The 27,600-nt window shown below is 38.2% G+C and overlaps 1 protein-coding gene across 4 annotated transcripts; it reads right to left on the bottom strand.

The window, feature by feature from the left end:
• Positions 1-213: 213 nt before the first annotated feature.
• On the bottom strand, positions 214-27,042 carry LOC144472467 (NACHT domain- and WD repeat-containing protein 1). Of its 4 annotated transcripts, none has more exons than XM_078185584.1 (20): positions 26,980-27,042; positions 14,612-15,493; positions 13,691-13,871; positions 11,229-11,308; positions 10,884-11,006; positions 9,997-10,142; positions 9,320-9,477; positions 7,747-8,142; positions 6,292-6,702; positions 5,406-5,752; positions 4,803-5,330; positions 4,102-4,342; positions 3,794-3,977; positions 3,004-3,478; positions 2,623-2,929; positions 2,152-2,377; positions 1,887-2,082; positions 1,247-1,775; positions 903-1,166; positions 214-586 (listed from the first exon to the last, which is right to left on the bottom strand). In XM_078185584.1, exons 3-20 carry the CDS (start codon positions 13,797-13,799, stop codon positions 573-575), a joined length of 4,734 nt encoding a protein of 1,577 aa, XP_078041710.1. In that variant the 5' UTR covers positions 13,800-13,871; positions 14,612-15,493; positions 26,980-27,042; the 3' UTR covers positions 214-572. The 4 variants fall into 4 exon arrangements, with proteins under 4 accessions (XP_078041710.1, XP_078041712.1, XP_078041713.1 ...); XM_078185586.1 differs by lacking the exon at positions 26,980-27,042 and adding an exon at positions 20,342-20,419; XM_078185587.1 differs by lacking the exon at positions 26,980-27,042 and adding an exon at positions 19,761-19,799.
• Positions 27,043-27,600: the final 558 nt, after the last annotated feature.

The raw sequence follows: 27,600 nt of genomic DNA, 5'->3' as shown, positions 1-27,600 counted from the left end.
TGACTTTAAAAATTCTAAGAAAATTTGCCAACAAGGTCAACGAATCTATTTATACATCAATATATTATTTCAAGTTTTCACCGATACAGAATATTCATTGGAACGTGCATTGGTTCCAGTAGGTAAAGTGTTAATAACGATTATATATATATAAATAAGAATATATAATATATACATGTTATTTCTGCGAAATAAAGTCGCTAGAAACTTCATTGCAAAACAAGTTTTGTTGATAAACTAACACTATCGAACGAAAAGAATAATTGTTCGTGAGTAGATAGGCGACGGACGATGAAAATAAACCACTTCAATTTATTTCTCTTTAAATATCGATATTACGTGTGCGGATGTATATTCCATACGCACACGTTTATTGCATCGGACACGAGAATATTTCGTAACTTAGAGCATCACTGCGGGGGACATACTTTTGTATTTTTTTTCTTTTCCTATTTGTTCCATTATTTGTTCCTCCATTGTTCCTCTATGAGGCCGAATGGAGAAGAAGGTACGATGATTAGGATCTTCCAGAGATTAGACTCTCAGGATTTGGTTTCCAATGAGACTATGCCTTAAGCCGGTAGACCTAAAACAGAAACTTGTCATTAGATTATAATAGTCTCTAGATCACAAACTATCAGAAAAATGTTGCCTTCTTTGACCAGAAGTTGCTTTTTGGTTGGAAATAAAAAAGCAGATTAGCCTAACAATGTTGGATACATAAAAAGCTGATTATGTACTTTATTTGTGTACGCTTTATGTTTGAAATATGTATATATATCTAGAAATAGACGAGTTGGTTCGAAGGAATCAAAAAGAATATAGTACACCACTTAATCAACAATATGGCTGAGGTATAGTCAAGGTTATTTATGAACTCTTTCTGGAGAGAAGGTACTGACCTTCCTCCTCAGAGTCGGAGATCCGTGTGGCCTGCAGGGAACTCTGCTTGGACAGGGTTCTACCATGCGATCGTGACCTGGATGGCGGTGACTGTATGTTCCAAAGCGCTTCTAATTGGTCAAAATGTTGTGATTGGGCAAGAGCAGCTTGTTCCGGTCCCAGTCCCGACGGGCTGCTGGTTAATCCCACTTTGCTGATCTCGTCCATGGAGGTGCTCACACTGAAACGTCTCTGGAGATTCTCCACCGATGACGCTGACATTCCTGTTAAGATTGATCTCTCCAATCAATTTTCAATTTGCATAAAATATTTTTCAAACAAAATAAAATATTGACTGCTCTACCTGAAGTGAGATGGCCGTACTTCCTGCGCCAAGTGTCGCTGTCCAATGACACCTCCTTTTTCAGCAACCTCTTGGTGGGTCTCTTTGGACCCGCTGGCCTCATATCTCTAACGTCGCACCAAGGTGCAACATAGTCGGGCAATTTAACATACTGGGCCGGGGTGTTGTGCAAACAGAGTATAGGCATGCACTTGTGCTCCAGCAGGTGTAGAGCCAGTCTGGACATGTCCATGGCCACCTCGAGACCTACCACCGGCACGTGCAGCATGATGCTGCTCAGAGAACAGCCCTTCTTCGTGTCCCAAACAATCAAACTCTTGTCCTCGCTACCGGACGCTGCTAAAGTACCATCGCCCGATAATCTCACACAGGTTATGAAGCCCAGATGTCCTTTTAAGGTGTGCACATCGGCGCCGGTGTTGATGTCCCAAACGATTAGGTTCGCGTCCCTGGAACCGGACACCACGATGGCCTTGTCCAGAACGGCAACTGCTACACAGGTCACGTGGTCCGTATGGCCAACTAGGACCTGCATTCAAACTCGTGATGTCATTAATGTTATCGACTAATGTTAATTTAGTAATTTTAATTAGAGAAAAACAGAACCAAGTTAGACGGTTGTAGACTTTTGAAAATGCACCTGCGACAATTTCCCACCAGCGAGCTGCCAAACCTTTAGACTCATATCCATGGAACCTGTGATCAGAGATTGAGAGTCTGGGGTGACCACGAGGCAGGTGATATCCTGGGAATGCGACACTTGGTACTTTTCTTCCGGACCGGTCCCTAAGCTTACTATTCGTACTTGATTGTCCCCTGTATCGCATACTGCAAACCTACAATAATTTTTATTATTATCGATTAATAAAAATGTAATTATGTGGAATAAAACGATTGGTAAGTACTTCATATCGGTGGAAACCGTAATGCAACGACCGCGTCCGCTAACGGATTGGATCAAAGTGCCAGAATCAGCTGCCCAAACTCGAATGGCGCCTCCCCTGTCCGAGCTGACGATTCTTCGACCATCGAACATAGCTGTTACTGAAGTAACAGGAGCCTGATGCCGGAATGTTGCCACCATCAGACCCAAAGTTAGTCCCCAGACTCGAACAGTCTTGTCCTCGGACCCTGAAATAAATGCAAATCATTTAATCGTATACAGGTTGTACGCGTTACGTTTTGTCATCAATTTTGTAGGCATTCCCAGTAGTGAGATTCAAAATTGTTTCAAGCAGAATTTCATCGGTGTATAGTGGTCTACGTGTTACCAAATTCTTAAATCTCAAAACACGTTTCTTCACGTGTCATCGTGAGATTGTTGCTGACGTCGTGACGAACTCAACAGTGTATTGTACTATGAATAACGCGCTTACCAGATGCAACAAACAATCCAGAAGCAGAGAAAGCGATGCATGTCACGCTGGCGATGTGTCCCTCGAAAGTGGATAGCAGCTCGTGAGTGTTCAACTGCCAGAGATTCACCAGGGAATCGACACCGCCAGTAACCGCCATTGCTCCGTCCCTGGAAATGTCCAAACAAGAGATCGACGCTGTGTGGGGGTGCAGGGACTCCTGTTTTCCAGACTTTAGAGTCTTCAAGAAAGCCTCTTCGCCCCGGAAACTCCAATATGTAACTCTGTCCCCTGCCGCCGTGATTAAGAAGTCGTCCTTCTCTGTCACCTGTTCGGCGTTTCATCCGTATATTGTAAATAATGCCTGGCTTGAAAAGCTACATAGTCGACAGCGGGATCTACCTTGACAGCGGAGACATCGGCAGAGGGATTGGCAGGCAACGTTCTGGTCAGTCTACCACTGTGCATATCGAAGACAGAGACTTTGCCCTTGGCCCCGCCTACGACAGCTCTCCTGCAGTCCTTGGCCAAGCAGATGCTCTTCACGTCACCTTGATGGCCCCTCAAGGTGTGAATCTCCGTGCCGGTAGCCAGAGATCTCAGGTACAGCTTCTGGTCCTCGCAGGCGGCCAGCAGGAATAACGAATCGGCGGACACGTCCAGCATCATTACTGCCGTGGGCAAAGTTATGCTCTTCAGCAACGTGAACCTCTCCAGACACCAGAGGCAAACGGTGCAGTCCGAGGAACCGGAGACCAGGATCTCGCCGGCGGAATTCACGCGAACGGAGTTCACTGGACCTCTATGGTGGTCGACCTTGATCAGGACGTAGCCGGTCAGCAGGCTTGTGATGATGATCCTCGAGTCCTCGCCGCCGCTGCGATGAAGAAAAGAAAGATCGATGTGGATCGTGAAAGGATATTCTTCGAGCTAAGAGAAATTTAATTGTAGAAATCTATACTGGTTCAGATCTAATAGCAATGTATGTAATTCGTGTATAATTCTGAACTAAATAACGCTATTAAGTTGAGCAGTAAGTCATTGCGTTTTCTTCCTTTTCTGCCGTAGATAGCCATACAGAGAAACGTAGTAACTTATTGGCTAACATAATAGTAATGACTTTCGAACTGCATTGTCCGTACGTATAAATGTTTGGACAGATTAACAAGTAACTGAATATCAAATTGTAAACCTGACAATCACAGTGTTCTTGAGCGCAGTGGTCAAGCACAGAACGGGAGCGATATGTTCTCGGATTCTTAGCTTTAAACTGAATTCTTTCATGTCCCAAACGATGATGGAAGTGTCCTCGGAGCCTGTCAGCAAGTATTGCGAGTGTTGTGTCACAGCTAAGCATGATATTGGGTTCGAGTGGCCTAAAATAATTTTATGGACACGGTTACAACGCAGACCGGTAATTAAATATATATGATCATGGCGATTTCAGTATCAGTGTTTTGTATTTAATGGTCAAATTAGGGTGCAGACGGTTTTATTTACCTGTGAACGTGTGAACCAACTGGGCAGACATAACGTGCCAGAGTTGAGCATCCCCTTGAAAGGGCACAACGATAACGTGTTGCCCAGAGGGAGCAACCTCGACCAGTTTAACCCCCTGCGGACAAGAGAGTGTGCGAATTTGTAGGGGCAAGGGTGGCTGCAGCCATCCATTCAATGGCACTAATAGCGGTGCAGTGTAGCCGTCGCACCATGCCATCGCCGCTGTTACCATTCGGCTCACCTTGAACCAGAAACAGTTCCACATACAACAAATTTGTTTTACAAACGTTATTCTTACAAATTACAGCAAATTTTCTAAAATAAACTTGGAATCGAAAACATTCTCAGTTTGGGAATACCAAACAAGATTCTTCGAGCTTCGACTTTATTTAATGTAATCAAAAATATTTTTACAAACTATATCATGTTTGGTCTCATTTTAACCAATAAATTACAAACAATAAGTTAAAAAAAATCAGTTTTAAAATGTTCGAATTGAAAAAATTATTGAAAGTCTAGTTAAAGGAGTCGTGCCATCACGTGTTGCATTATATGCTTGACTTATTACGTTCAATTTTAACGTAGGCGTAGGAACAACGTGTATACAGTAGAAATAGCATAGGGACATTGTAGGAGAATTTTCTGTACTTGTTATAGATCGTCAATGGCAGTGTTTTTGCAGAAAGGGAACCATTTCCTACCAAGTCTCCGCAATCTTCAGCAACAGGTCTCAGCCAGCAGATGAGTTGGGCTCCCAGTTGCAGGGGATCTCTCGTCAAAATATCACTGCATTTTCTAACGGTGTAATAGACCAGTTCCAAGTCTCTCTCCAGCAAGTATCTCCGTGAATGCTCCAAAACGCACCTCAGATAGCTAACTGAAACCATTTGTACCGCAGCAAGCAGGAAATCAAAGGCGCAGACGGCCAGCTTCTTCAGTTTCTCGACGTCCCCGGCCCTCAGGAGATGCAACCAAGCCTCCTCCACGTGTCTCAAGTTGTATGCAGTGTCATTGGTCCTTGGTCTACTCTGAAACGGCGTCTTCTTTGGCGTTTCTTCTTCCGGTGACGACTTGTCGTCCTTTTCCTCAAACTCCTCTGAGAAGAAGAGGTTCGCCAGCTCGTCGTGATAGGTCTTCAGAATCTCCTGATTAGCAAAGTACCGTTTCCTTGCCAGATCTCGGATTGGATAGCGCCAGGAGAACAACAGCCTTCCGCTCATCACGCAAACCTTTAACGGTTCAAAATAGCTTTCATAAAATATGTCAGGGTGTACAATTATTTGTAAAATATTTTCAAAGAGCACCTTCAAGTAATCGCCGAACGTTCGTCTGACCAACGTCCACGTCGAGAAGTTGTATTTGCCATCTTTGAGATACAGCGGACCGTCTTCGATCGTCGGCATGATTACCTCGAGGACCTCGGTTTCAGAGAGACCATACTCCGAGGAAGCCAGGATGGCGCCGAGCCTGTCTGCAGCGCACCGACCCACCAGCCTCTCTAATTGATCGAACACACTTTCCGTATCCTGTGGATCTGCCGGCGGATCTTGAAGTTCAACCAGGATCTGAGAACTTCGGAGTCGATCCTTCTGCGTTGGCGTTAACCGCAGCATTTCTGGTGGAATGGCTGTCGTTACCACCAGATGCACCCCTAAAATACGTACAGTAATGGTACATATATTATACGTACACAGTTTCGTCTGTAGAAACATAATGATTATAACAAAAACGACTAACAATAAATTCTTTCCAATTGTTCCTCATCTTGCAAACAAAAGCGGACAATTCGGGAGGAGAGGATACGATCATTTGAACCTCGCGGCTCGTTTTTACAATTGTCGATTGTCAACAACTATAAAACAGAGTAGCGGGGCTTGAACAATCCTAAATTATATATATTTTTGTTTACAAGCTATTTTTACTGTCGATCGAATACAAAATAGGAAACACATTTAAAGAACCTAAAGCTGCCATTGTGTTTCTTGGATCTTGTTAAAATTTTGTTAAAAAACGAAATAAATGCCTGTATAGTTCCCGTAGCTAACAATAGATGCAGGCAATTTGAACTCAACATAAAAATCCTCAGTCTGGTAATAATTATGTAACAGTTGCTATTTATACAACAGTTATATGGCATGCGCATAGCTTCTCCACACAGAACGATTCTTATTTGATCGTCTCCTGTCTCACCTGCAGGTAAATTTAAAGGCAGCCACGATAGAGCAGCGATGATGTCGCATTCTAAGGGGTGCAGTCGGTGCAGGTCGTCGATCAGGATCAACAGCTGTTCCTTCAAAGGCTCCTCCTCTATTTTCCTCATGATCTGGCCGAACCAGTTGTTCAGATATAACGGGTCGAAGGAAGCATCTTTCGGCAGGGTACCGTCCAATTGGCCCGAGAGGAATCCGATATGTTGGCATAGTACTCGAAGCAGCTCTAAACTATAAGCGGACCGGGGGGTGGAGGAGCAGAGACGAACTACTGTGAAAGTCGTACAACCCAGCCAGGAACTCGTTTCCATATAAATCCTCGACAGCAGAGACGATTTTCCGGAATATTTTCCGCCCCTCACTAGTATCGGACCATGCTTCTGGGATTTACCTGTGTGCGATAGATTACGTATTATGTCAAGGGTAGTATGCCAAGGCTCGGAAATATTACATATTCCTCGCAGATAATTTTCAACTTCAGTTACTGAAAAAATATACTGAACTATTATATTCACTTCGTTGAATAAATGAAATTAAATTAGTCGGATCAGTGGAATTAGAAGCGTTCGATGTGGAATCAAGTATTTGGAATTAAGAGTATTTTAACGAGCGAGTGGAATCGGAAGCATTTAGTCAATTAAGTGGAATCAGCAGCGTTTAGTCGGACAAGTGGAATCAGAAGCATTTCGTCAAACAAATGGTATTGGAGGCGCTTGGTAAGACAAGTGGAATAAAGTGCGCTCGATCAGGCGAATGTAAAAACTGTTTCTAGTCTGGACAAGTAAAATAGTACATATCTAATCAGATAAATGGAGTGAAGTTTGTCTAGTCGAACAAACGAAGCAAAGCATATTTGATCGGACAAATAGAATAAAGTCTTCTTGCATAGGCAAGTGGAGCAAAGTTTTCCTAGTCAGACAAGCGGGACAAAGTCATTTAAAAAAAGGGGAATCAAGTCTGTTTAATCAGACAAATAGAGTAAAATTCATTTTATCAGGCAAGAGTAATCAAATCCACTTTGTTAAACAAGATTAGTAAAATCTACGTTGTCAGACGAGGAGAGTGAATTATTTAATCAGACGTCTAGAATAAAGTCTCTCTGATCAATCAAATAGAATAAAATTTTTCTAGTCAGACCAGTGAAACAAGTTTTATTTGATCAGACAAGTAAAATAAACTCTCTTCACTCAAACAAGTCGAAGATCTTTCTAGTCAGACAAGCGAAACAAAATCTATTTCCTCAGGAAATGTAAATAACATTTGCCTATCCAGTGAAATAAAACTTGCCTAACTTTTCCTATTCCAACATGCTCCTGACACATATTCGCATCCCAAACCAAGTACCATATCCCAGAAGCTAAAGTAGAAAGACGTTCGCAGAGTACCGCGCAACGGAAAGTGCTAGCCATTTCACGGATATGAAAGCCATTTTTACCGGATATTAAAAGCTCCTTAATCCGTCGTATGTGTTCGTTGGTCTCCTCGCAAGGTTTCACGTTCCTGAGAAGAGCGAGGTGCATCAGACTCTCGGCGTAAACCTCTTGTACCATTTTCTTTTTACTTTTCATCTCAGGGTCGGCCTCGATGGACGCATTAACCAGAGTCTGTACCCGGTTCACCAGCAAACGGCACACGTGGGATAGGTAGACCTTGTGCGACCTGTGGTTCGGATTAATTCCGCCGGGCTCCTGTTCTACTTCCACGTTTATTATGTTGTCCGACGGTAGATTATCCGACGCCAGAGTTTTCAATGACGCCACCGACCTTGGACTTTTCTTCCCCTTCCATGTTCGCACCACCGTTATGATCCCCTCTCGGGTTTCGTCCAACGCTGTCACATAAATTCCAAACGTCACACTGTTTAATAAGCTGCACCACACGACTCGTCATATTATTAATTACGCCGCCCCCCATAAATTAGAGACGTCGAGAAAGTTTATACAAAGCTGCGGTACACAATCAATTATATGTAGTACAATCCGCGTCGTCTCTTTGAAACTTACTACTATATCTCAAATTTCTTTAAAACCGAGTGTCCGTTGCTATGACAATCGACACAGTATGTGTGAACATCTTCGTGGAGAAGGTCAGTTTCGTTCGAGATTTCGTCCCTAAAACTTCACCGTTCTTTAAAAAGTATTTGAAATTACTTAATAACTTCTCCGTATTTGAAATTAATCGACCCTTTTCAGGGCCACACAAAATAACGCTGAAAACTTCGGACATGTGTTAATTGTTGAATAATTCGTGATCAGTGTGAAATAATAGTGCAGTGAAAGTGAAAACCTAAGTGAAAGTTAGTGTAATCTGTGCCGTTCTACATACGTGGATTACATACGTGGATTACAACATTTACAACTGCATTGGTAAGTTTTGCATTAATAACATTTGTGGAATTCATGAAATTCTTATTTGATGATCGAACGCGGCTCAGAGGCGATACGTGGCCGTGGCTCCTGTCACCGAGACGGGCTTGAGTCGTCCCTGAATCGTTCGCGCTCATGTGCGCAGCAGCACGAAAACTCGTCGGTGCGCAGCCAACTTTAATTGTTAATAACTCGTTAACAAAGCCGCGGATTGCATTTCGGCAAACGAAAAAGTTACTTGAAATAGCCTCAGCTACCCCCCATTTCCCGGAGTTACAATAATTTAGAAACACCCTGTATATATGTCTTCTAATTATGTTTCTTAATACGGTTGTGCTATACTTTTCTTTTATTATCGATTCTCTTAATTCCCTTTCACATTATTTACATACATTTGGAAATTATTATTGTTATTATTTACAATTTCGATTAGAACTTCGTATTGGATATTTCAGTAGTTTCTACTGTCGTGTTAATCGTCGCTAATGTCATAAAATTAGAGTAAAATGGATTGAAATGCGGGAAGTTCTAATTGAAACTGTAGCGAGTGAAAACTAAGCTCGCAGGAAAATGGTGATTCGTAATTGGAAAAGGTTTGAGTACGTTCAATTGAAGAAGTAGTTCTTTCAAATTGTTACTCACATAAAGCGTACTCCAACTGCCTCTCTGCAGTGCTCTTCAATATTTGTCTAATTTCCTCATTGTCACGTTTCTCTGAAACAACGGCTTCTGCAGCTTTTCTCAAAGCTTCCCTCATCGTTGGCTCTTTGCTCTGCCAACTGTCTTCTACTGTACCGTATCTGACAGAAGAAATAATGCCGCGAAATTAACAATAAATTATCAACACGAAACTAACGGCTTAAATCATAAATAAATAATAATATACTGATTCTAGTGCGGTACGTTCAAACAATAAATTAAACGTAGCAACGAACAAACAATTGTGCATAAACAATGATAAATAAAAATCGACATTGCAGTTACACGACATACAATTTTATTAAAAATTGCAGTTGCATGGCATACAATTTTATTAAAGATTGAAATTGCAGATGCATGGCATGCAATATTATTAAAAATTGCTGGAACGAACTAGTTGGTAACGAAAAACAACAATAAAATTAAGGGTGTAAAAAACGGTCGAACGAGTTTGAAAAGCGTCGAAAGAGAAACGTGAAATAGCGCAGGAAGCAGGGACCGTAAAAAAATTACGGATTTTCCAGATTACAGTTGCACCGGCATTTTATTTTTTTGTTATTACTTTCGAACGCCATTTCCATTTCCCTCATATACAACCTCGATAATAAAACTTAACTCACCTGCCAGCCTTCAGGATGTAGCAATTATTACTGTCGCGTTCGTAATATTCTTCCATCATTGAGCACTGGCTTGAAAGAATCCCATAAGTATCTTCGGTGAGCTTTGTTGGCAGCCATCCTGCATTGTATTCGTCGCCGACCAATACCTTTAACAATACGATCCGATTTTCCTGCTGTGCAAATTGTTTTAATCGTTGCTGCTTTCGAATGTTACACGTGAGATGGTACGCGTTTTATTTTTATAACAGTAATTGTGGTGTATCGTATTGCGAAATTATTAAAAAACGTAACTGAATGGTAACATTGTATTATTATTATATTATATTCAAATAATATTGCGAAATACTAATAGCAAAATTGCAGTGAAATGTTTTAAAGTGATATCGTAGAATACTATTATAAAATGATATTGTAAAGTGATATCGTAGAATACTATTATAAAATGATATTGTAAAATGATATCGTAGAATACTATTATAAAATGATATTGTAAAATAATATTGTAGGATATTGTTTTAAAATCATAAAGCAATATTGTAAAATTACGAGTAAAACTGGGAAGTAATATTGTAAAATTGTAAGTAAAACTGTCAAATAATTCTGCGAAGTAATAATTAATATTGGAAAGTAATATTGTAAAACAGTATTGTAAAATAACATCATAAAATTGTAAAAGTTCGAATAAAAGTTGAGAAACCATTACGGTTTCCGGATCGAAAATAAAAATATGAATGAAAGTGTACTAAACACTTCCTAAATTATGCTTGCGAAGTTTCCTTCGGAGTAGTCGAGTTATAAATTGAGCGATCAAGTTATCGCATACGAGACGACGCATCGTATTAACTAACTTACGACGGCATTTGCATGTTTATCAGCCGCGAACTTACCAAAAAGAAACAGCCTCTCGAATGTTGATGGGCAGCACGTATTTCATCGAGGAACTGTTCGGCTAGAAATGGATTTCGATCGGGATTCACGTTCGTTGCATAATGCATGTCCACTAATAACACCTGCGTAATGTTTCATTTGTTAAAAGCTTGCGACGAATGCGTAAATCGATAGATTATTAAACATTAAGTTTTACATCGTGCGATCGGTTTGGTCATTATCGAAGCGTTCGCGCGAGCATTTCTCGCACGACAAATAGTTCGCCGGCGGATAAAAATAGCGAAGCGAATCCGACTGCGTACAATTACTTGGAACTTTTTAATGGCAATTTTTTGTTCTCCTACCTCGATACCCATGTCGTCATACATCGATTGCAGTTCCGGCCCGACGAGTTCCAAAAATTGTTTCCTTTCCGAGGCGAACTCTGCGGAATATTTTTCCAAAATTATCATTTCACGTCGACTTCATATTTGAAATTTGACGTCGCATGCTCCGAATACTTTTTCAAACGTAGTCCGTTTTTAATACCGTGCCCGGTGTTCAAGTTCTCCAACGAAATTCCAACGAACTTCGAAGTTTAAAACATTCCTGCGCTATCAAGTATGCAAACACAGAAAATTTAATTACCAATTTGAAGTTTGTTCGTCAAAAATTCTGCCGATCAAATATCCACGAGTCCACTAAAAAATAAAGTAGTTCAACCCTTCGTATGGCCGGCAGATCACGTAAAAATTTAACGCTCTTATTAAAGTCGATGTTTCCCGTGAATCATACTCCAAGCAAGCATCTCTCGAGGACGCATTTATTGGAACTATGTTACGTGGAATTGAATTTCTCGCCGCCGGGAAAATGAAATTGAAATGAACGAACATAAGAAACGGTTGTTGCGTTCCCGATTCTTCAAATATTAATCGTCGGACAGAAAATGAGAAAATCTCAAAGGAAATGATGCTTCTTTTGTCAGTGATTCTAATAATAATAACAATAAGTTCGTCATTATTAAGTTTTTCAAATGATAGAATGATAGAAATGCATTTTGACGTTTTTCTCAAAATGTGTCATACATAATCATATAATACGATGAATATAAACGTTATAGAGTCCTGTAATTTACGACCTTATTACATAAATAAATACAAGCATACACGATAATTGATCGAAGACGATTAGATAGGTGGAACAATAAATAAACGATTAGAAGCCTTCTTAAACAATCAACAAATTAGTTTATTAAATGGCTGACAACTGTTTTTTTCATCGAACAAACGTGTTCATTACTTTTTGCTATTAACTTTATTGTTTTTGATAATTCCGCTTTATTTTTGTTAATTAATTTAAATTATTATCGCATGCCTATTTTAACAGTTTTCCTAACTTAATAGACGTTAGTCCATTCTCGAAGTTTATGTAGATAAGAACATTTCAATAACTAATTATGTACAATTTTTGAAGACTGAAAAATTTGTATTTTTTCGTAACATTTCTTCTCTGATAAAAATTTATATTAAAGAATAAAACAATTATTCATACGTGGAATATTTCAGAATTTTCAGAAAAATTTCTACAAAGTATTAATGAATTAATGTCTGTATAAACTAATTGTTATAAATTGCAAACTGAAAGTAATCATCGTTTTATGTTCGACGTTTGTTTCAAAACTGCCACTATTAAATCAGGAAAACTTGCTTATACAAACATATCTAGAGAACCATGCTATTCACACATACACTTCGATAAATAGTCCAAGCAATAGCGAAAATCGACGTCTAGAGACACATACGAAAAGATTCGACGAACACATGGCTACGCAGGCACGTGAAGATTTAAACAAACATTCATTTACAATTCCATAGTGCACGAACAGTGTATTAATTAATCATGTAAAAATAGATAGATAGAGACAGAGATAGAGATAGAGAAATATATAGATAGATAAATGGATAGACAGACAGAGAGAGAGAGAGGGGGGGGGGGGGGGGAGGGAGGGGGGAGGGGGGGGGGGGGGAGAGAAAGCGAATCAAATAGTTCAACAAATTATTTTTCTTATATCCTGTGGAGAGAAGAACCGACAATTATAAAGTAAATTACGTTTCAATGGCAGCCATGGAATAAATTAATTAAACTTCCATTAACAAACTCAAGAGGAATTCCGAATTATTAAAACGTTTATAAAACTTTAACCAATCAGTTTATATTATCATCCCAGCTAATATAATACAATATATTAAAAACAATTTCAAATATATTTCTGTTAATGTGGTTGAACATCACTTTGCTTGTTACATACAATCCCCCCCTTCCACAGACGAACAAGAGCAGAACAATTGTCAAAAATCGTGAATAATTTTAATAGCCGAACGATAGAAAAGAAATGAAAGAAAATGAAACAAATTGTGCAACGGTACACATCGATGGATCGTTTGAGAAAGCGACAGTGGTGTGTATGCAGAGAACGTGTCGTTCACAGAGGACATCTAAACACGCATACGTACACACACAGAGCGACATGTACACAACTAAGAGTATTAATAATAAACGGACAGCGGATGTTATTCCGTTAATTAAAAGCCTCGGGAGTACTTGGAATTTTAATGGAGTTTCTGTTTGTTCTGGTCACGAGGAGAGAAACTCGACTGACAAAGAGGACGAGGGTAAGAGAGAGGGGGGGGGCGAGAGAGAGAGAGAGAGAGAGAGGAGAGAGTGGATGAAAAGTTTTCGTTTTCAGGCCAATTAATTGCTGAATAAATGGATCCGCATAAACATCCGCTGGCCGGCATGATAAAAGAAGGATTAGAGGATTAGAGACCGTTCCATTCTCCAGCGATGAAAATTTTAATCAGCCTCGGCGCTGGCAAGTTTTTAGGGGGTGGTCCGCCCTTAATCACCCCCGCGATCAGCTCCACTTCCAGATTCATCCCGACGATCCTTAAGTCCTCGGCTTCAATGTAACATTCTCCCCCTCTCACGAAAATATTCTGCAGTCCGCTCTGTGTCGACATGAAATTAAACAACAACAACAACTTGTGATTAATGTTTCTCCGTCTTTGAGTTCGTTGTATCCAGTTTCGGAGAATTAAATTGCATCAACTTGAAATTAATGTTTATCCACTTCTGATTTTGTTATACTCATTTTTGGGGAAATGAAATATAGCACCAACTTGGAATTAATGTTTATCCATTTTTGATTTGGTTATATTCAATTCTGAAGTATTAAATGTCATGGTGTCAGTGGTTATTTCTGTTTGTTTGCAGTATGTAATGTAAAATAATATTATAATATTATTGATCAATATTCTAAAATGATGTTGTAAAGTTGCGGTGTTACATTGTAAGAAGATATTGTGAAATAGCAGTGCGATATTATAAAATAATATCGTAAAGTGACAGTTAATACTGCGAAGCAATATCATAAAATCGCAAAAGCTTAACCGAGAGTCAAAAAACTAATTTTCGACACACTCAAAAGTATTTCCATAGACTCTAAAGAAACGTTCGTCTCTCTGGTGGTCAGATTCGTGGTTCTGCTGAATCGATCATACTACTACTTCAATAGATATATTATAAAATTCTTAGTAGCCACGTTGTGTCTAAGAAAACTTCTAATAATAAAATCTGATCGATTTATCAATCTTAAAGTACTCTTACTATAAATAATCGAGTCAATTCTAAGAAATTCGTAACTTGACTAATCGGGTCCATAAACTCTTACTGAAATAAGCTAATCTACCTTGTAATTGATAATTCTTCTTCGACCTTTTCCTTGTTTTCTTCTTTCGATAATGTTTCTCTTCTCTTTAAATAGCAACAATAAAAACGATCTTATTTTCTCTAGATAATCTCTTTAAACATGGACCCCATGGACACAAACTATCCTATATAATTCTCTGTCTCTCTTTTTCTATATATATGTATTTCTATATATATATTTATATATCATCGCACAAGTTTTAACACCTATATATACTTTCTTAAATCTCTAATCATAATAATCGAGTTCTCGTTTCTCGGTAATGATTGTATCTCTGTGCAACAGCAATCAAAATATTTCGTTTCTCCGATGTCCGTCGTCGTCGGTGTCTCTCTCCCTTTAAAACAGCAACTATCTCTTAACATTAACAATAATTAAATCGCGACGATGACAATATACGACGATAAACAACCTCTCGTTATTATCGTTAACTTTCAATACATTTACAAACGAATCAGAGATCTCTCGTCAGGAAAAATTTGAATTTCGATCGATCCCGTCCGATTAAGTAATTAATTAGGTAACTTTGGTGAAGATTGTCCTCGCTTCCGGCCCTCTTTGTTTCCCTTCGCCTCGCTCCTATTTCTCTCGTTGTATCGTCGAGAATCTATCGTCGTCTCTTCTCATTCGCGAATTTCTTGATTTCACTTTTCCATCAGTATTGTTTCGTTAACTTGATTCATTTCTTTCTTTCTTGTTTCTTTTGGAATCGTTTTTACTTTGTACTGAATTTTTTATATTGCTGATCGACGGGGCGTTGGTCAAATAACGTAACACATCATCTTCGACGGTCGTGTTTCCAGCGAATCTTCCGCACGCGCGAACTAGGTTGTGCCCATTTTTATTAATATCCCGGTGAATCTGGAACAGAAATATTCGACAAGCTCGTTAGCGAAAATTTTAGAGCAATTTGCGAAGAGCTCTTCCTCTCTCCCTCCCTCTTTCTCTCTCTCTCTCTCTCTCTCTCTCTCTCTCTTCCTTCGGTCGAGAAACAGAATCGATTCCACGCGACAATCGTTTCCGGTGCCTGCGTGATTTCGAGCTTCTAAAAATAAATGCGATGCCGTTCTTCTGTGCACGCTCCCGCCACAAGTCATGTACCAGGAAACATTAATATCCCTTAAAAATGCTGGACAATAATTTTTTTTCAACCCGTCCAATCTACAGTTTTCAAGGACTCGTTCTTAGAACTTCGATCTGCGAGAACCATGCTTCTATATTTCGTTCGGAGAATTGATTGGTCGTTAGAGTTTAAGTCGACGAACTTTTTGGAGAACATCGGCACGTGTTTTATTTATTCGTGACGACGAACATTCGAAGATTGGTGTTCGAATATTTGACATTTGAATCTTGGACGCTTTTTATTAGTTGTAAAGTCTATTGAGATCTAAATAATTTAGGTAATTTTTGTTGACTCGGGACTTGAAGATTTAAACATTTCGGACAATTTTCGTTGCCTCTGAACTGTTGACAGTTTAAACAATTTAGGCAGATTCGATTGGCTCCAAGAGTTTTAAGATTTAAACAGAGTGTCTAATTAAAAGGGTCGACCACGCTGCAAATGATTAAAAAGCGAAATTAAAACTGTTGTCAAGAAAGCAGAGAAAGAATAAATAAAATGTTAGAAGTAACAGAATCATTTCAATTAATTATTCGAAATTGCTAAGACAATTTATTTAGAACGTGTTTCAATATTACAGTATTAATCAAATTCGTGGGAAAAATCATGATTGCTAAGAAGGGATTCAAATTATGGTTTAGACTATAGTTCAGACTAACAAACAATATAACTATAGCTGTATATATAAAGTGACCAAATTATAGTTGAATAATTCGCTCTTATTATAATAAACGAAGTGTTCAGATTATAGTTAAACACAGTGGTAAAGTTATACATAAATAAGCTATCCAAATTATAATTAATCAAAGTGAATGAAAAGAAACGTCATAAAATGAAAATGTGTATGATAAAATAAAAACGTGCATCTTAAACTAAAAACGTGGATGATAAACTAAAAACGTGGATGATAAAATAAAAATGTGTATGATAAAATAGAAATGTGCATCGTAAGATAAGAGCATACGTCATAAACAAGGGTTTACCGGGAGATACGATAGTGTGTCATAAAAGGGAGCATCGGAAGGAATTCCCTGAACATTACAAAGTGAAAGACGCGGTTTTCTATATTTGTATAAAATTGATTTTTCCACGGTATACGGAAGAGCAACGTGAATGCTCTGGCCTCTGAATAGAAATTGTAGTTGGGTGTTCGCTGTGTGTACAGTGTCAGGGCCGCTTTATTGACGTGAAATGCATTATGCAACTTTGATGCAACCCGGTTGCAGAAAATGCACTCTCCGCTCCCGGAGAACGAATTTCTCGCGATATCGATTACCTCTCAAAATTAACCCTTTGTTCTGAACAATCAGCTCTGCTCAAAGCATCCGCCGTGCTAGCCGAAATTGCTATGTTACAGTAGAGTAATTCCTGATCTGGCAGACGCGCGAAAGCCCGCGTCCAAAAATGATTAAAAATGCAACGCTTTCGAAGTCGCCCTTTGATTTTTCTCATGATACATTTTCACCGCACGCGATATACATACATTATTAGCATTTAGATCGAAGTTAGTTCGTAAATTGAAATCACTCGCGGTAAATGATTTTGTGTACTGATATTATAACATTTCTGAAATCGGATATTTCACAAGCAAATTTTTAAAATCTGCATACACAAATTGATTTTCGGTACAAGTTTAATAAAAATTTGTACGTTTTAGTCTTAGGAACAGTTACAATAAATTGAAACGTTAATAATAAAGGACAACAAACAATGTAGATGTAACGTAATATATAAATTAATTGCAAGGATATTATTTATTATCAAGTAAAGTATTAACTTGTTTCTCAATTATTTTATCCGAAAACCATCGCAACGAATTTTGTTGGGAACACAACCGCGCGTAAATATTTTAATGCTGTAATTAAATTTCGAGGATCCATTAAACCCGGCAACATTTTCAGTAAATAACAATATTTATAATTAGCGTGTAAAGGCACGATTTGGTACACCGGTAAATATAGAATATCGGAAGATCTGTGCGAGAGATAAAGATTTCACGAGCGTGCTTGATCCGAGTGGAAAAGAGGCACGTCTGTTTGTCCGATGTAGTAGAGAGTATAAATAAAAATGGCGGATCGATCTTGTTCACTGTTTAATTGAATGTCAGCTGACGCTACTGGGACATCAACTGATTCCGCTAACAAGTTCAATCCACAACGGGGAATACATTCTCGATTTCAATAATTGGAATAATTGGATTGCTTGCGCAACGATGGTCGAGAGGAAACGATGATTGAACGATCCGACGAATAACCGATTGTAAAACCGATTTTATCGGACGCCATTTTTCATTTAGCCGCCGGCCACGGACAAACTTTTTTTGAGAAATCGGTGGAAATTATATTATTTCATATGATAGATTGCGCGCTATTCGTCAAAATGTTATCGATTCTAACGATAAACAAATTTTTAAACTTTGGCTGTCATAAAACGTTCAACAAATGATCTGTAAAAGTTGTTGGTATCGTTATTAATAAAAGCATCCCTCGTAATACGTTTTTCTCTATAATGTAACAATATTTATCGTATACTTCTCTCTATAGTAAGATTATACTATATATTCTAAAATACTGTATCGAATTTTCACAGAATTTTTTGGCGGATCCTGAACGTACCAAACTTATGCCAAATGGTGAACTTCCTAGAGGAGAATGTTTGTCGACTCGTGGAGGCTTTAGATCGGCAGTAGAATCGCCAGAAGTTGTTCACCTTCGATCGAGCATGAAAATTCATGTAGCATTCAACTAAATTTTCGAAAGTACTACACTGAATTTTTGTAGAATTTCCCGCGGATCGCGAACATCGGTAGAGCCGCGACAGCCACTGTAGGTACGTGAAACCAGGAAAGATTCCAGTGGCACAATTTTGTCATTCCTTCGAGTGCAATCCCGTGCGGGAATTAAAGTGCATCCGCGGGAGCATGCCAACTATAAACCGAGAAGAACCACGACAAATGAGAACGTCTTTACCTTTGGCTGCCGATATTGCCACGAAGGAAAAGGCGGTAAAGTAAAGCGTACAACACTCGACGGTGAAGCAAATGGGGCGCGGATATGTCCTCTCGAGGAACGCGACGCCCGGCAATTATCGAGACTCCCGCGGATAAGTGTCGGTAAACAGAGTGACGAGCGTTCATCGAAACCCGGGGACCTGCTAGCCCCCGTCGCACCATGGAGTGCGGGGCGCACTCGTTGTCAGCGGCAGCGACGCGAATGCCACCCCCGTCGTTAAGAGGGGCGTCCATTTTAGCCGGATCCACCGGAAATTTTCACGGAGACGGGGTTCCATTAAAACGAAAGTGGATAAAGCGGAAACGGGCGAGTTCGCCAAGAGGAACTGGACCGAACGAAGACGAAGCAGCCTCGACCCCCAACCGTAGAACGTGGCGGAAAAAAAAAGAAGGAAGATCGTAATTCGAATCGATCGTAAGCGACGATTGGCGGAAGGTTCGCGGTGACTCCAATTATAATGGCGGCGGTTCCTTCTCGGTGCTCAAGGGGGATATCTCCAGCTTTTTTCTGCCTACCCGCGAAATCATTAATTCGTCCTCTCTTTGGATTATTTTTTACAAGCAACGACGTTCGGCGTTGCTCGATGCGATCTGTTCGAAAAACGCGTACGAAGATCTGTGTTAGGTCCGGATTAGGATTTAATCAGGTATGAGACATTATTTTCCCGTTAATAGAATGTGCGGAAAATTCTGTAAAAATTCTGTATAATATTTTTGAATACGCAGCTAAACGTTGCATGATTTAAATATTCTTATACTTATTCTTATTCTATACTTTGTGACTCCGTGCTTATGACTTGACTGCGTTATGTCTAACACTTTCTATGTTCGACACAGTTTTCTCGCGTTTAGAATGTACGAAAAATTCTTTAAATAAATTGTATAATACTTTCGAGTGTGAAGTTCAAGACTGTAATATTTGAAAAATTGGAAAGAAGTTGCAGAAGTTTTGCATAGTGTATTGCAATGTACGGCATCCTCGGAGTCGTAAAACTCACCCTTGGCAAGCTTTTTACGACTTAACGCAAGCTTCTTCTATTCGGGATGATTGGAAAACTCTGGAGAAAGCTTCCTAAAACACTGCCAACAGTTCGAGTGTACGAAATTTAAACACTCGAGAAAATTTAAATAATCTGATTTCCCCGACGTTTATTTAATTCACCGCCGCGTCCGACCTCTAGAGAGCAAAGTCTGCGCAAGACTGCGCGAAGATTTTGCTTCCATTGCGAAACAACAAATTGGAAAAAGGGCGACGCTTCTTTCCATTGATCCAGGGTCTGAAACACCACGCCCCAAGGATCTTCATGCAAATAAAAGAAGCCTTTTGCGGCGCACGCGGTGGGGCGGCGGTCGAAAAGTTGTAACATCGCTCGCAGATGGAATACCGGAGGGGTTCCGCTGAAACACGGTTGCGGTTCCCGAAGCGAGATTTGAAAAGGAAATTTTTCTTCGTCGGGAAATGTTCCTGGCGATATAACCGGGTCGCAGCTGCCTGGTATACACTCTTAGACCGCGGCCCGCTTTCAATAGGGAAAGTTGCGACGATGAAGAAAGTTTTATCGATATGCGAACAACTCACCGCAAGCGGACGATCCCGATGATAAGAAACTCGTCCGTGACAATTAACTGGCGTTGTTTAATGACTATTGTGCCCGTGCGGCACTGCGATCGAAATCGATACACCTGTGGATCTCATTCGCAAAACAAATCACAGATACCTGATTTTACGGCGAAACCGGAAACTTTCTTTTGTTATGAGTCTGTTTATATTCTGTGTATTAATAATCTCTGTACTAAAAATATTTTCTGTTAATTATTCTTTCATTGAACAATTTAATATCACATACTCTAAGCACTCAACACGATTAACCCTTTGCACTATAATAACGAGTCAGACTCGTGATGAAGATTTTATGCAAGCTCTACTGAATATGAACATTATTAATTTCTTCTACATCGAAATAAGAGTAAATTCTTCTGTTATTAAAGTATAAATAAAGACAATACAGGAAACAGAAATTGTCTGGTCCTATTAGGTAAATTATTAAGTACGAATGTGTGTTAATTGTCACAGCATGAAAGGAGCGATAGTACAAGGGATTAATGTGGTATCGTTTTAAAACAATGACATAGGTAGACGAATTATTTTATAATTAATATACATTTTTATCATTTCAGTGTCTGAAAGAAATAATTAGCAACCAACTATTTTGACTGGTTTGATAGATCACAGCACATTAACAATGAAGAGATTGAATCAAATTTTTTATTTCCCTTTATCTATAAATAATTTTTTATAACTATATAAAACATAATATAAACATTGTGTACGAATTAGATTATTATTTTACATCTAAATAGATTGCGCACTTTTGATTTATTTAGGATTATGTTATTGTAACTGAATGTAACAATTATGCGAATTATATGCATAATCGTTTTTCTAACACCGATAAATGCGTCGATGACGATTGAATTGATAAGTATGTTTTTTCACGATTAAATTGTAAATTACGTGTAATTGTTAATATTCGTGGAATAATGAGCTTTCCTAAGTGAATATTCAAACGCCTAGCCGCGTCAAAACGGCCATCGTACGGTTACGAAAGTTGCAGAAGGGGAGGAGTCGCTTAATGAGTACCGGTCACCTAAATTGCGCTTAATTGTGATATTATAATTGTGTCACAGGTCGTACAATTACGCTTAATTGCTGTATCGAGAATTGTATGCCAGTACCGAGATTCGTTAACAAAAGGTTGGCATATTTCTCTGAAATTACCTAGAACCATCGAGACATTTACTTAACAAAGTAAGAAAGAATAATTACGATTTAACGATGAAATTATCTAGATTAATTAATAAAATCGAGCATTTTATATATATTTTTCCCAAAATTTACCGTCATCGTCCATACTTAATTGAAAATTTGTACTTTTACAATACATTGCGATTATTTATTTAATTATTTTCCTTTTGCTTGTACAGTTACCTAAATATAATACTTAAGCTAAGAAATGAATAATAATGATTTACGTACGGTATTAAATTGTCTGATATATATATATATATATTATTTCTTATCTATATATATATATATATATATATATAGATATATATATATTATTTGATATAAATGATATTACGATAGATTATTTTGTTCAATCCACATGTACAATAATAAATTGTTTAATAAACACGTTTAATTACTAATTTCTTATATATCATGTATGTTAATAAGTCGCTTAATATTTATAACAAGTTAAGTCCGCATAGTTTTTCTCTCTTACGTACGAATTCATTAATAACAAATAAGTGCTGATCAACATAATTACGAAATCAGTCACAGTACAAGAGGTCGATTCATTTTAAATTTACAAAGGATAGAGGCGAACAAGTGATTCGATATTAAAATTTGAACCGATTTGGTTTGTAAACGAGTGAATTATTTATTACGTTGGTGGAAAGCGTACAAAGAAACTGGCGAGTCACTGTCAAGTCTCAGCCCCCGGTGAACCCCTGAACTTTTGACCCGACCAGCAAAACACAGGCATGCATAGAACATACAGCGTACAGTGTAGGTTCGCGACGTAACGCGGTCGAGAATCGACTGATCTTGAGAGAGCAACCACGCCGCACCAATTAGTCCCTTGAAACGAATAAACGAGCGTTCGGCAGCCCGTACAGCTTAATCGAGCGATCGGACCGCGACAGATCGAAAACGGGTCGAACACAACGGAATCCGATCGCTGATAACTACCCAATTTCCATCGTGAACCCATTTAGCCTCTTAATGGTAATTCTCTACCCCAACGATTCCCTCGACTCCCTCTTTTTTCGGAAAAGGTCTCTGCAATCGCTAAATTCGAAGCTTTGGAAAATTAATTTTTTTGTTAATATTTTTCTAGTCTGATCCTCGATATTTAATTAGACTCGATTTGCGCACCCGTTTATTTATTATTTTAGGATTAGTGAAATTATTAAATTATTATTATTATTAGTGAAATTTGTTGATTTGTTATTGAAGAATTCGTTTACTTAATTTTCAAAGTTTTGTTTATTTCGAAGTGAAGAATTCGTCTAATCTAGCTATTTGTCTTGTTAATGATTGGCAATTTATCTGTTTAGTATTTTACAATTTATCTAGTTATTATTTAACAATTTACTTAATTGTTAACAATTTTTATTTAATTCTTATAAGAAATTTTTAACTTATTATTTAATAGGTTAAGTATTTGATATTTACCAATTCGGTTTCCGATAATTCATTCATGTATTTAATTAGTAGATACTTATTACTTATATTTCTTATTTATATTTATCACCTCCAAATATTTTTTACCTCTAGTATGCAACAATTTAACACACGTAACTTGAATAACAATTTTCACGCAAGAACGTTAACTGAATTGAAGTTGAGAAGGAAACTTTTTTGCGAACAAGGTAAATCTGTTTTCCCTCCGTATTTGATCGCGTTGGAACAATACTTCACAGGTCACATGATCTAGTGTCACTAGTGTTTTAATGACGGCCATTGTTTCTATTTGCTTGATTCGTTTCTTTTGTTCCTTACACGTTCCTAGTTTCTTTTGCCTACCTCGTGCGGAACGACACACTTCAAACATTCCTTACAGGTCATTGAATTTTTAAATTGAACAAATATATGGCACGACCTGAAAATCTCCTTTTTACTTCGACAATTCGTAGAGCGAGAAATTTATTGTTTATCCAAGTCATTCGCAGATTTCGAAATCTAAATCTTATTTGCAATCAAATTTACAGATACGGCGATCGGTTCAGTAATTAATTTGTTCGTCTGTTAACATGAACATTGATTTGTGCGATGTTTTTCGTTAATTATTGATAGATAAATTTAATAGTTCTCTACAAACGACAGTACCTATTTTTCTAAATCGATATTGTTCAAATATTTGTAACATAGGAATGACGAAACTTTCAACAATTTCTGAAATGCAAATTGCAACAATAAATATTTGATATCTCGTTCGAATAAGTTATAGCGCAATCGTTGTCGTTCAGAAATTGTTTACACGATTTCCATGAGAATTAGCAGTCTGGTGATAGTTTTTCTGACATGATACATTTTAAGTGGCCCAGCATATGGGTCCATAAAATTCATGCATTTGTTTGTAGAGCATAAGCTTCCTAGGTACGCGGAGAGGTTTATTTGCTAGTGGTTGATCAAATAAACAGTTTGGAACACGATCGTTGTTTACGTTGGAAAGACAGGCAGCATTTTTCTCAGCGCGAGACAAAGATTTGCGTGAAACTTTTGAAAGCGAACGATCAACATAATTAATGAAATGATTAGAATTATTATCGAATTCTTAATGTTGAAACTTTTAATACACCCGGTGCACAGAGTCCACGTTAGAGTTTACTCGAGGAAATATTTATAGCGATCGACAGGATCTAGGAAGACCTAAAAATAATAATGCCGATAGCAACAACAGCTGAGGCTCGGTTAGAAATAGGTGGGAGAGTAAATAATGCAGATCAACGCTAAATAAAATGGATAACTATAGAAGCGGATACCATGGAACTATACTAAACGTGGAACAGAATCTATTTAAAACCCGGGCAACAGCGTAGGTGGTGTTAAATGAAAACACGAGCGATAACCAATTAATTGATCACTGCTCCATTAATTATTCGTCAAAACATTAATCTGAATAGATATTCTATCAGCGCGCCACAATCATTTTCTATTATCTTTTGCAATGGAAATTATTTTCTATTTTCCATTGTATTGATAAGTACGAACGTGTGAAATTGTTTAGAATCGTTTTGCAAAGATAAAAACAACTCCGAATTTGGAAACGAGAGATAAGAGGAATCGCGTGACGTGTTATAAAGCGCACGTAAAAATACTCCATGAACGCTCTGCCTAGCGAAACCTGAAACTCTGCGTATCTAGTAACATCGTAAACAAATCGCATGAAAACGTACGGCACAGATAGCGGAACCGAATTAAAAGATGTAACACGAGGGAAATATACGTGCGAGGCACACCTCTGGGAAATATTTAATGTAACAAGAGGAGCGTTCCGCGTTCATTTTTGTCCAAATTTGTAATAGACCAGGTAAATGCTAATTAATTTTAGCACGACTTGGTTTCATAATTTAATCCTATCTCCGAATGTTACCTCGAATACTTATCCAATTAAACGAAATCTGCAAAAGCATGTCGTTATACCTTTCAACAAATTTTTCATTTATATATACATATATACTAACCTACATTCCAATCCAATATTTTGATTATCCAATCAGTTTAATCAAAACCCATCACCAATCTGTTTTACTGCTTTAAAATAATTATATCTCAAAATTTACTAATTTTATTTAATTAAGTACAATGATATTTTAATATAAATATAGATTCATTCTCATTTAATTTAAAACAACTATACCTCAAAATTTATCATTTTCTAAAGTAATGTTGTCAGTTCTTATAAAATTATTCCACAGACTGAGAAGATTTTGAACGTTTTGTAATATATTTTCTATGAACCTATAAAATTGATAATGGTAAATAAGAAACGGTAATAATGACAAGCATTATCCATTCGGTGTATTCGTTTCCCACGTCCCATAAAAATGGTAAAACGGAAATATGAATGTAACGCTGGAGATTGACTATGGAAATATCGGTAACGGAACGTTTCCGCGGCAAAAGTGTCGTTTTATCCGAGATTTGCCCACGGTACGGGAAATTCCATCATAGCCGCAACTGATCCCTATATGCATGTAAGAATCCTATGTAAATAATATCAGTGGGTTGCGGTTTATGTCAATTGCCCTCTAGTGGTATATGTTGGAAACCCAACACCTATGCTACCCCAAGCCACCGACGATTTTTCTTTTGCTTTTGCTAACGATAACATAGCAACAACCCGTAATGAATCTTAAACAATTATAAATGTTCAATTGCACAAACTCGTGCAAATTAACTACCTGACACCAATTGTTTCTAATATTTATCAAACTATCCTTTCCGCAAGAATTACATTTCCCTATACTGCAAATAATAATGCCGTGACCCATATAACAATTATTAAAATGCATCTTTCACAACTACTTGCGAAGCGAGCGGTGAAACACCTTGCATATTCAAGTAACTACTTTGTAGATTATATCAGAAGTAGTACAGCTGCATGTGATGATATACGTGTGGCATATTTTATAGAAACGTGAAATAAAAACTTATTCTGCGTTATGGAATTACTGCAGCAATTTTAATAAATAGACCGTCGATTTTTATGAAAAATAAAAATTGTCTAAATTAATGGCAAGGAACGTAAGTCTGATTAAAATGTCTTTCCACTTTCAGCCATTTTAATAATATAAAGATATCTGTAAATTTTGTCTCATGTCTTCACAGTGTTGTATTTGATGTAGTTATTTGTGTAAAATCCACAGTCATTTAACAAAAGAACAAAGGTAGAGTGAACGAGTTACATTTATACGAGAAATTGCTTTTCAAAAATGGCTGATTTGAAAATCATCTTACAGAACCAACGGATCCGTTTCTACTTTAAACAAGCCTGATCTATTCTTCATAATGCTCGTCACTTTCAAATATTATTCCTGCATGCCGTTTAACCTGTCAATTGATCCCGCGCAAACAAGCGCAGCGAGAAAACAAATGGACGGTGATCAGGACGGCGGTGGTTGTATTTAAAATGTAAATAGAGTTAAGATGGTTGAACAAGTGGGGCGAGAAGACACGGAAAAGAAAGGGAGAATACAAGGATTAAAAAGGAACAACAGAGAGCACTCCCTGAAGAGTGTGGAGCGCCACCTGTCCATCGATAAGCGATAATAATTAGTTCTTTTTTTAATTCGTCAAGCCGAGAGAAACAATCGGCCGCGTCGGTAATATTTCCAATTATCTTCTTCCTATCGATCGGTAAGGACGAGCCAAAATGGCGAGGGCTAGGGGTAGGGGAGATATGTTTATCGAGCTAAGGGACTGTGAAAAAAGCCCCCACACACGCAGGATTACTACACGCACGTACGGAGAAACAAGCGATCTTGAATTAAACTCGATAATAAAGGGTGACACCGGCGCGCGAGAAATGCGAGAAATTCAAACTGTCATTTGCCGGTGCGCTTCGTCTCGCGCGATTATATGAAAGACAATGATTGATGATGAATTCGTAGTTATAGCAATACGAAAGATGAAAAGGCGCTCACCGGTCTGTTGTCTCGGTTGCGATGAAAAACACCAACCCTCACCACAGGCGCCGCACCAGTACTGACGCCAAGGGCCGAGCGTGGCTCAAGCGAGGCAATGGGTCGCACGCGTGCGCCGTATGCCGACTCACCTGGGCACGATTTCACCTGGTGCCATCTTCAAGGGGGTTGGTGCAATCCATGTTGTTGTTCTGCATTACCGATCATATATTTTGACAGGTAACATTCCGACGAATTTCAATTTCACAGCGTACGCGAGCTGTAAATTCCAATCATTGTCTTAAATACTCGTCACAGGTGTAATAGTAATTAAGTTGTTTGACTTAATAACTTGATCCACTTAATCATTTACAATATAATCGGCAGCTCTTACGGTATTCAATGTGTCGACAATAACTTCGATCGATTCACCTTTCACTTTACGATTAATTGTTAGTAAGTCTTTTATACGTTACCTAATAGAACTACTTTTACTATCGACCACAAGAATAGGTAATCCATTACTTTTGATTATTTTCCACGTTTACTTGTAAACGCTGGTTTCAAATGTTCTAATCTAATTTACTTGTTCATCTGTTTAGCGCCACCTTCAAACAAGGAACGCGCGGGAAATGATTTTTA

Source organism: Augochlora pura, chromosome 7 (assembly GCF_028453695.1).
Source record: "Augochlora pura isolate Apur16 chromosome 7, APUR_v2.2.1, whole genome shotgun sequence".
Lineage (NCBI taxonomy): Eukaryota > Metazoa > Arthropoda > Insecta > Hymenoptera > Halictidae > Augochlora > Augochlora pura.
The sequence above is the reverse complement of the archived record's forward strand: the minus strand, read 5'-3'. Positions and strand labels throughout refer to the sequence as shown.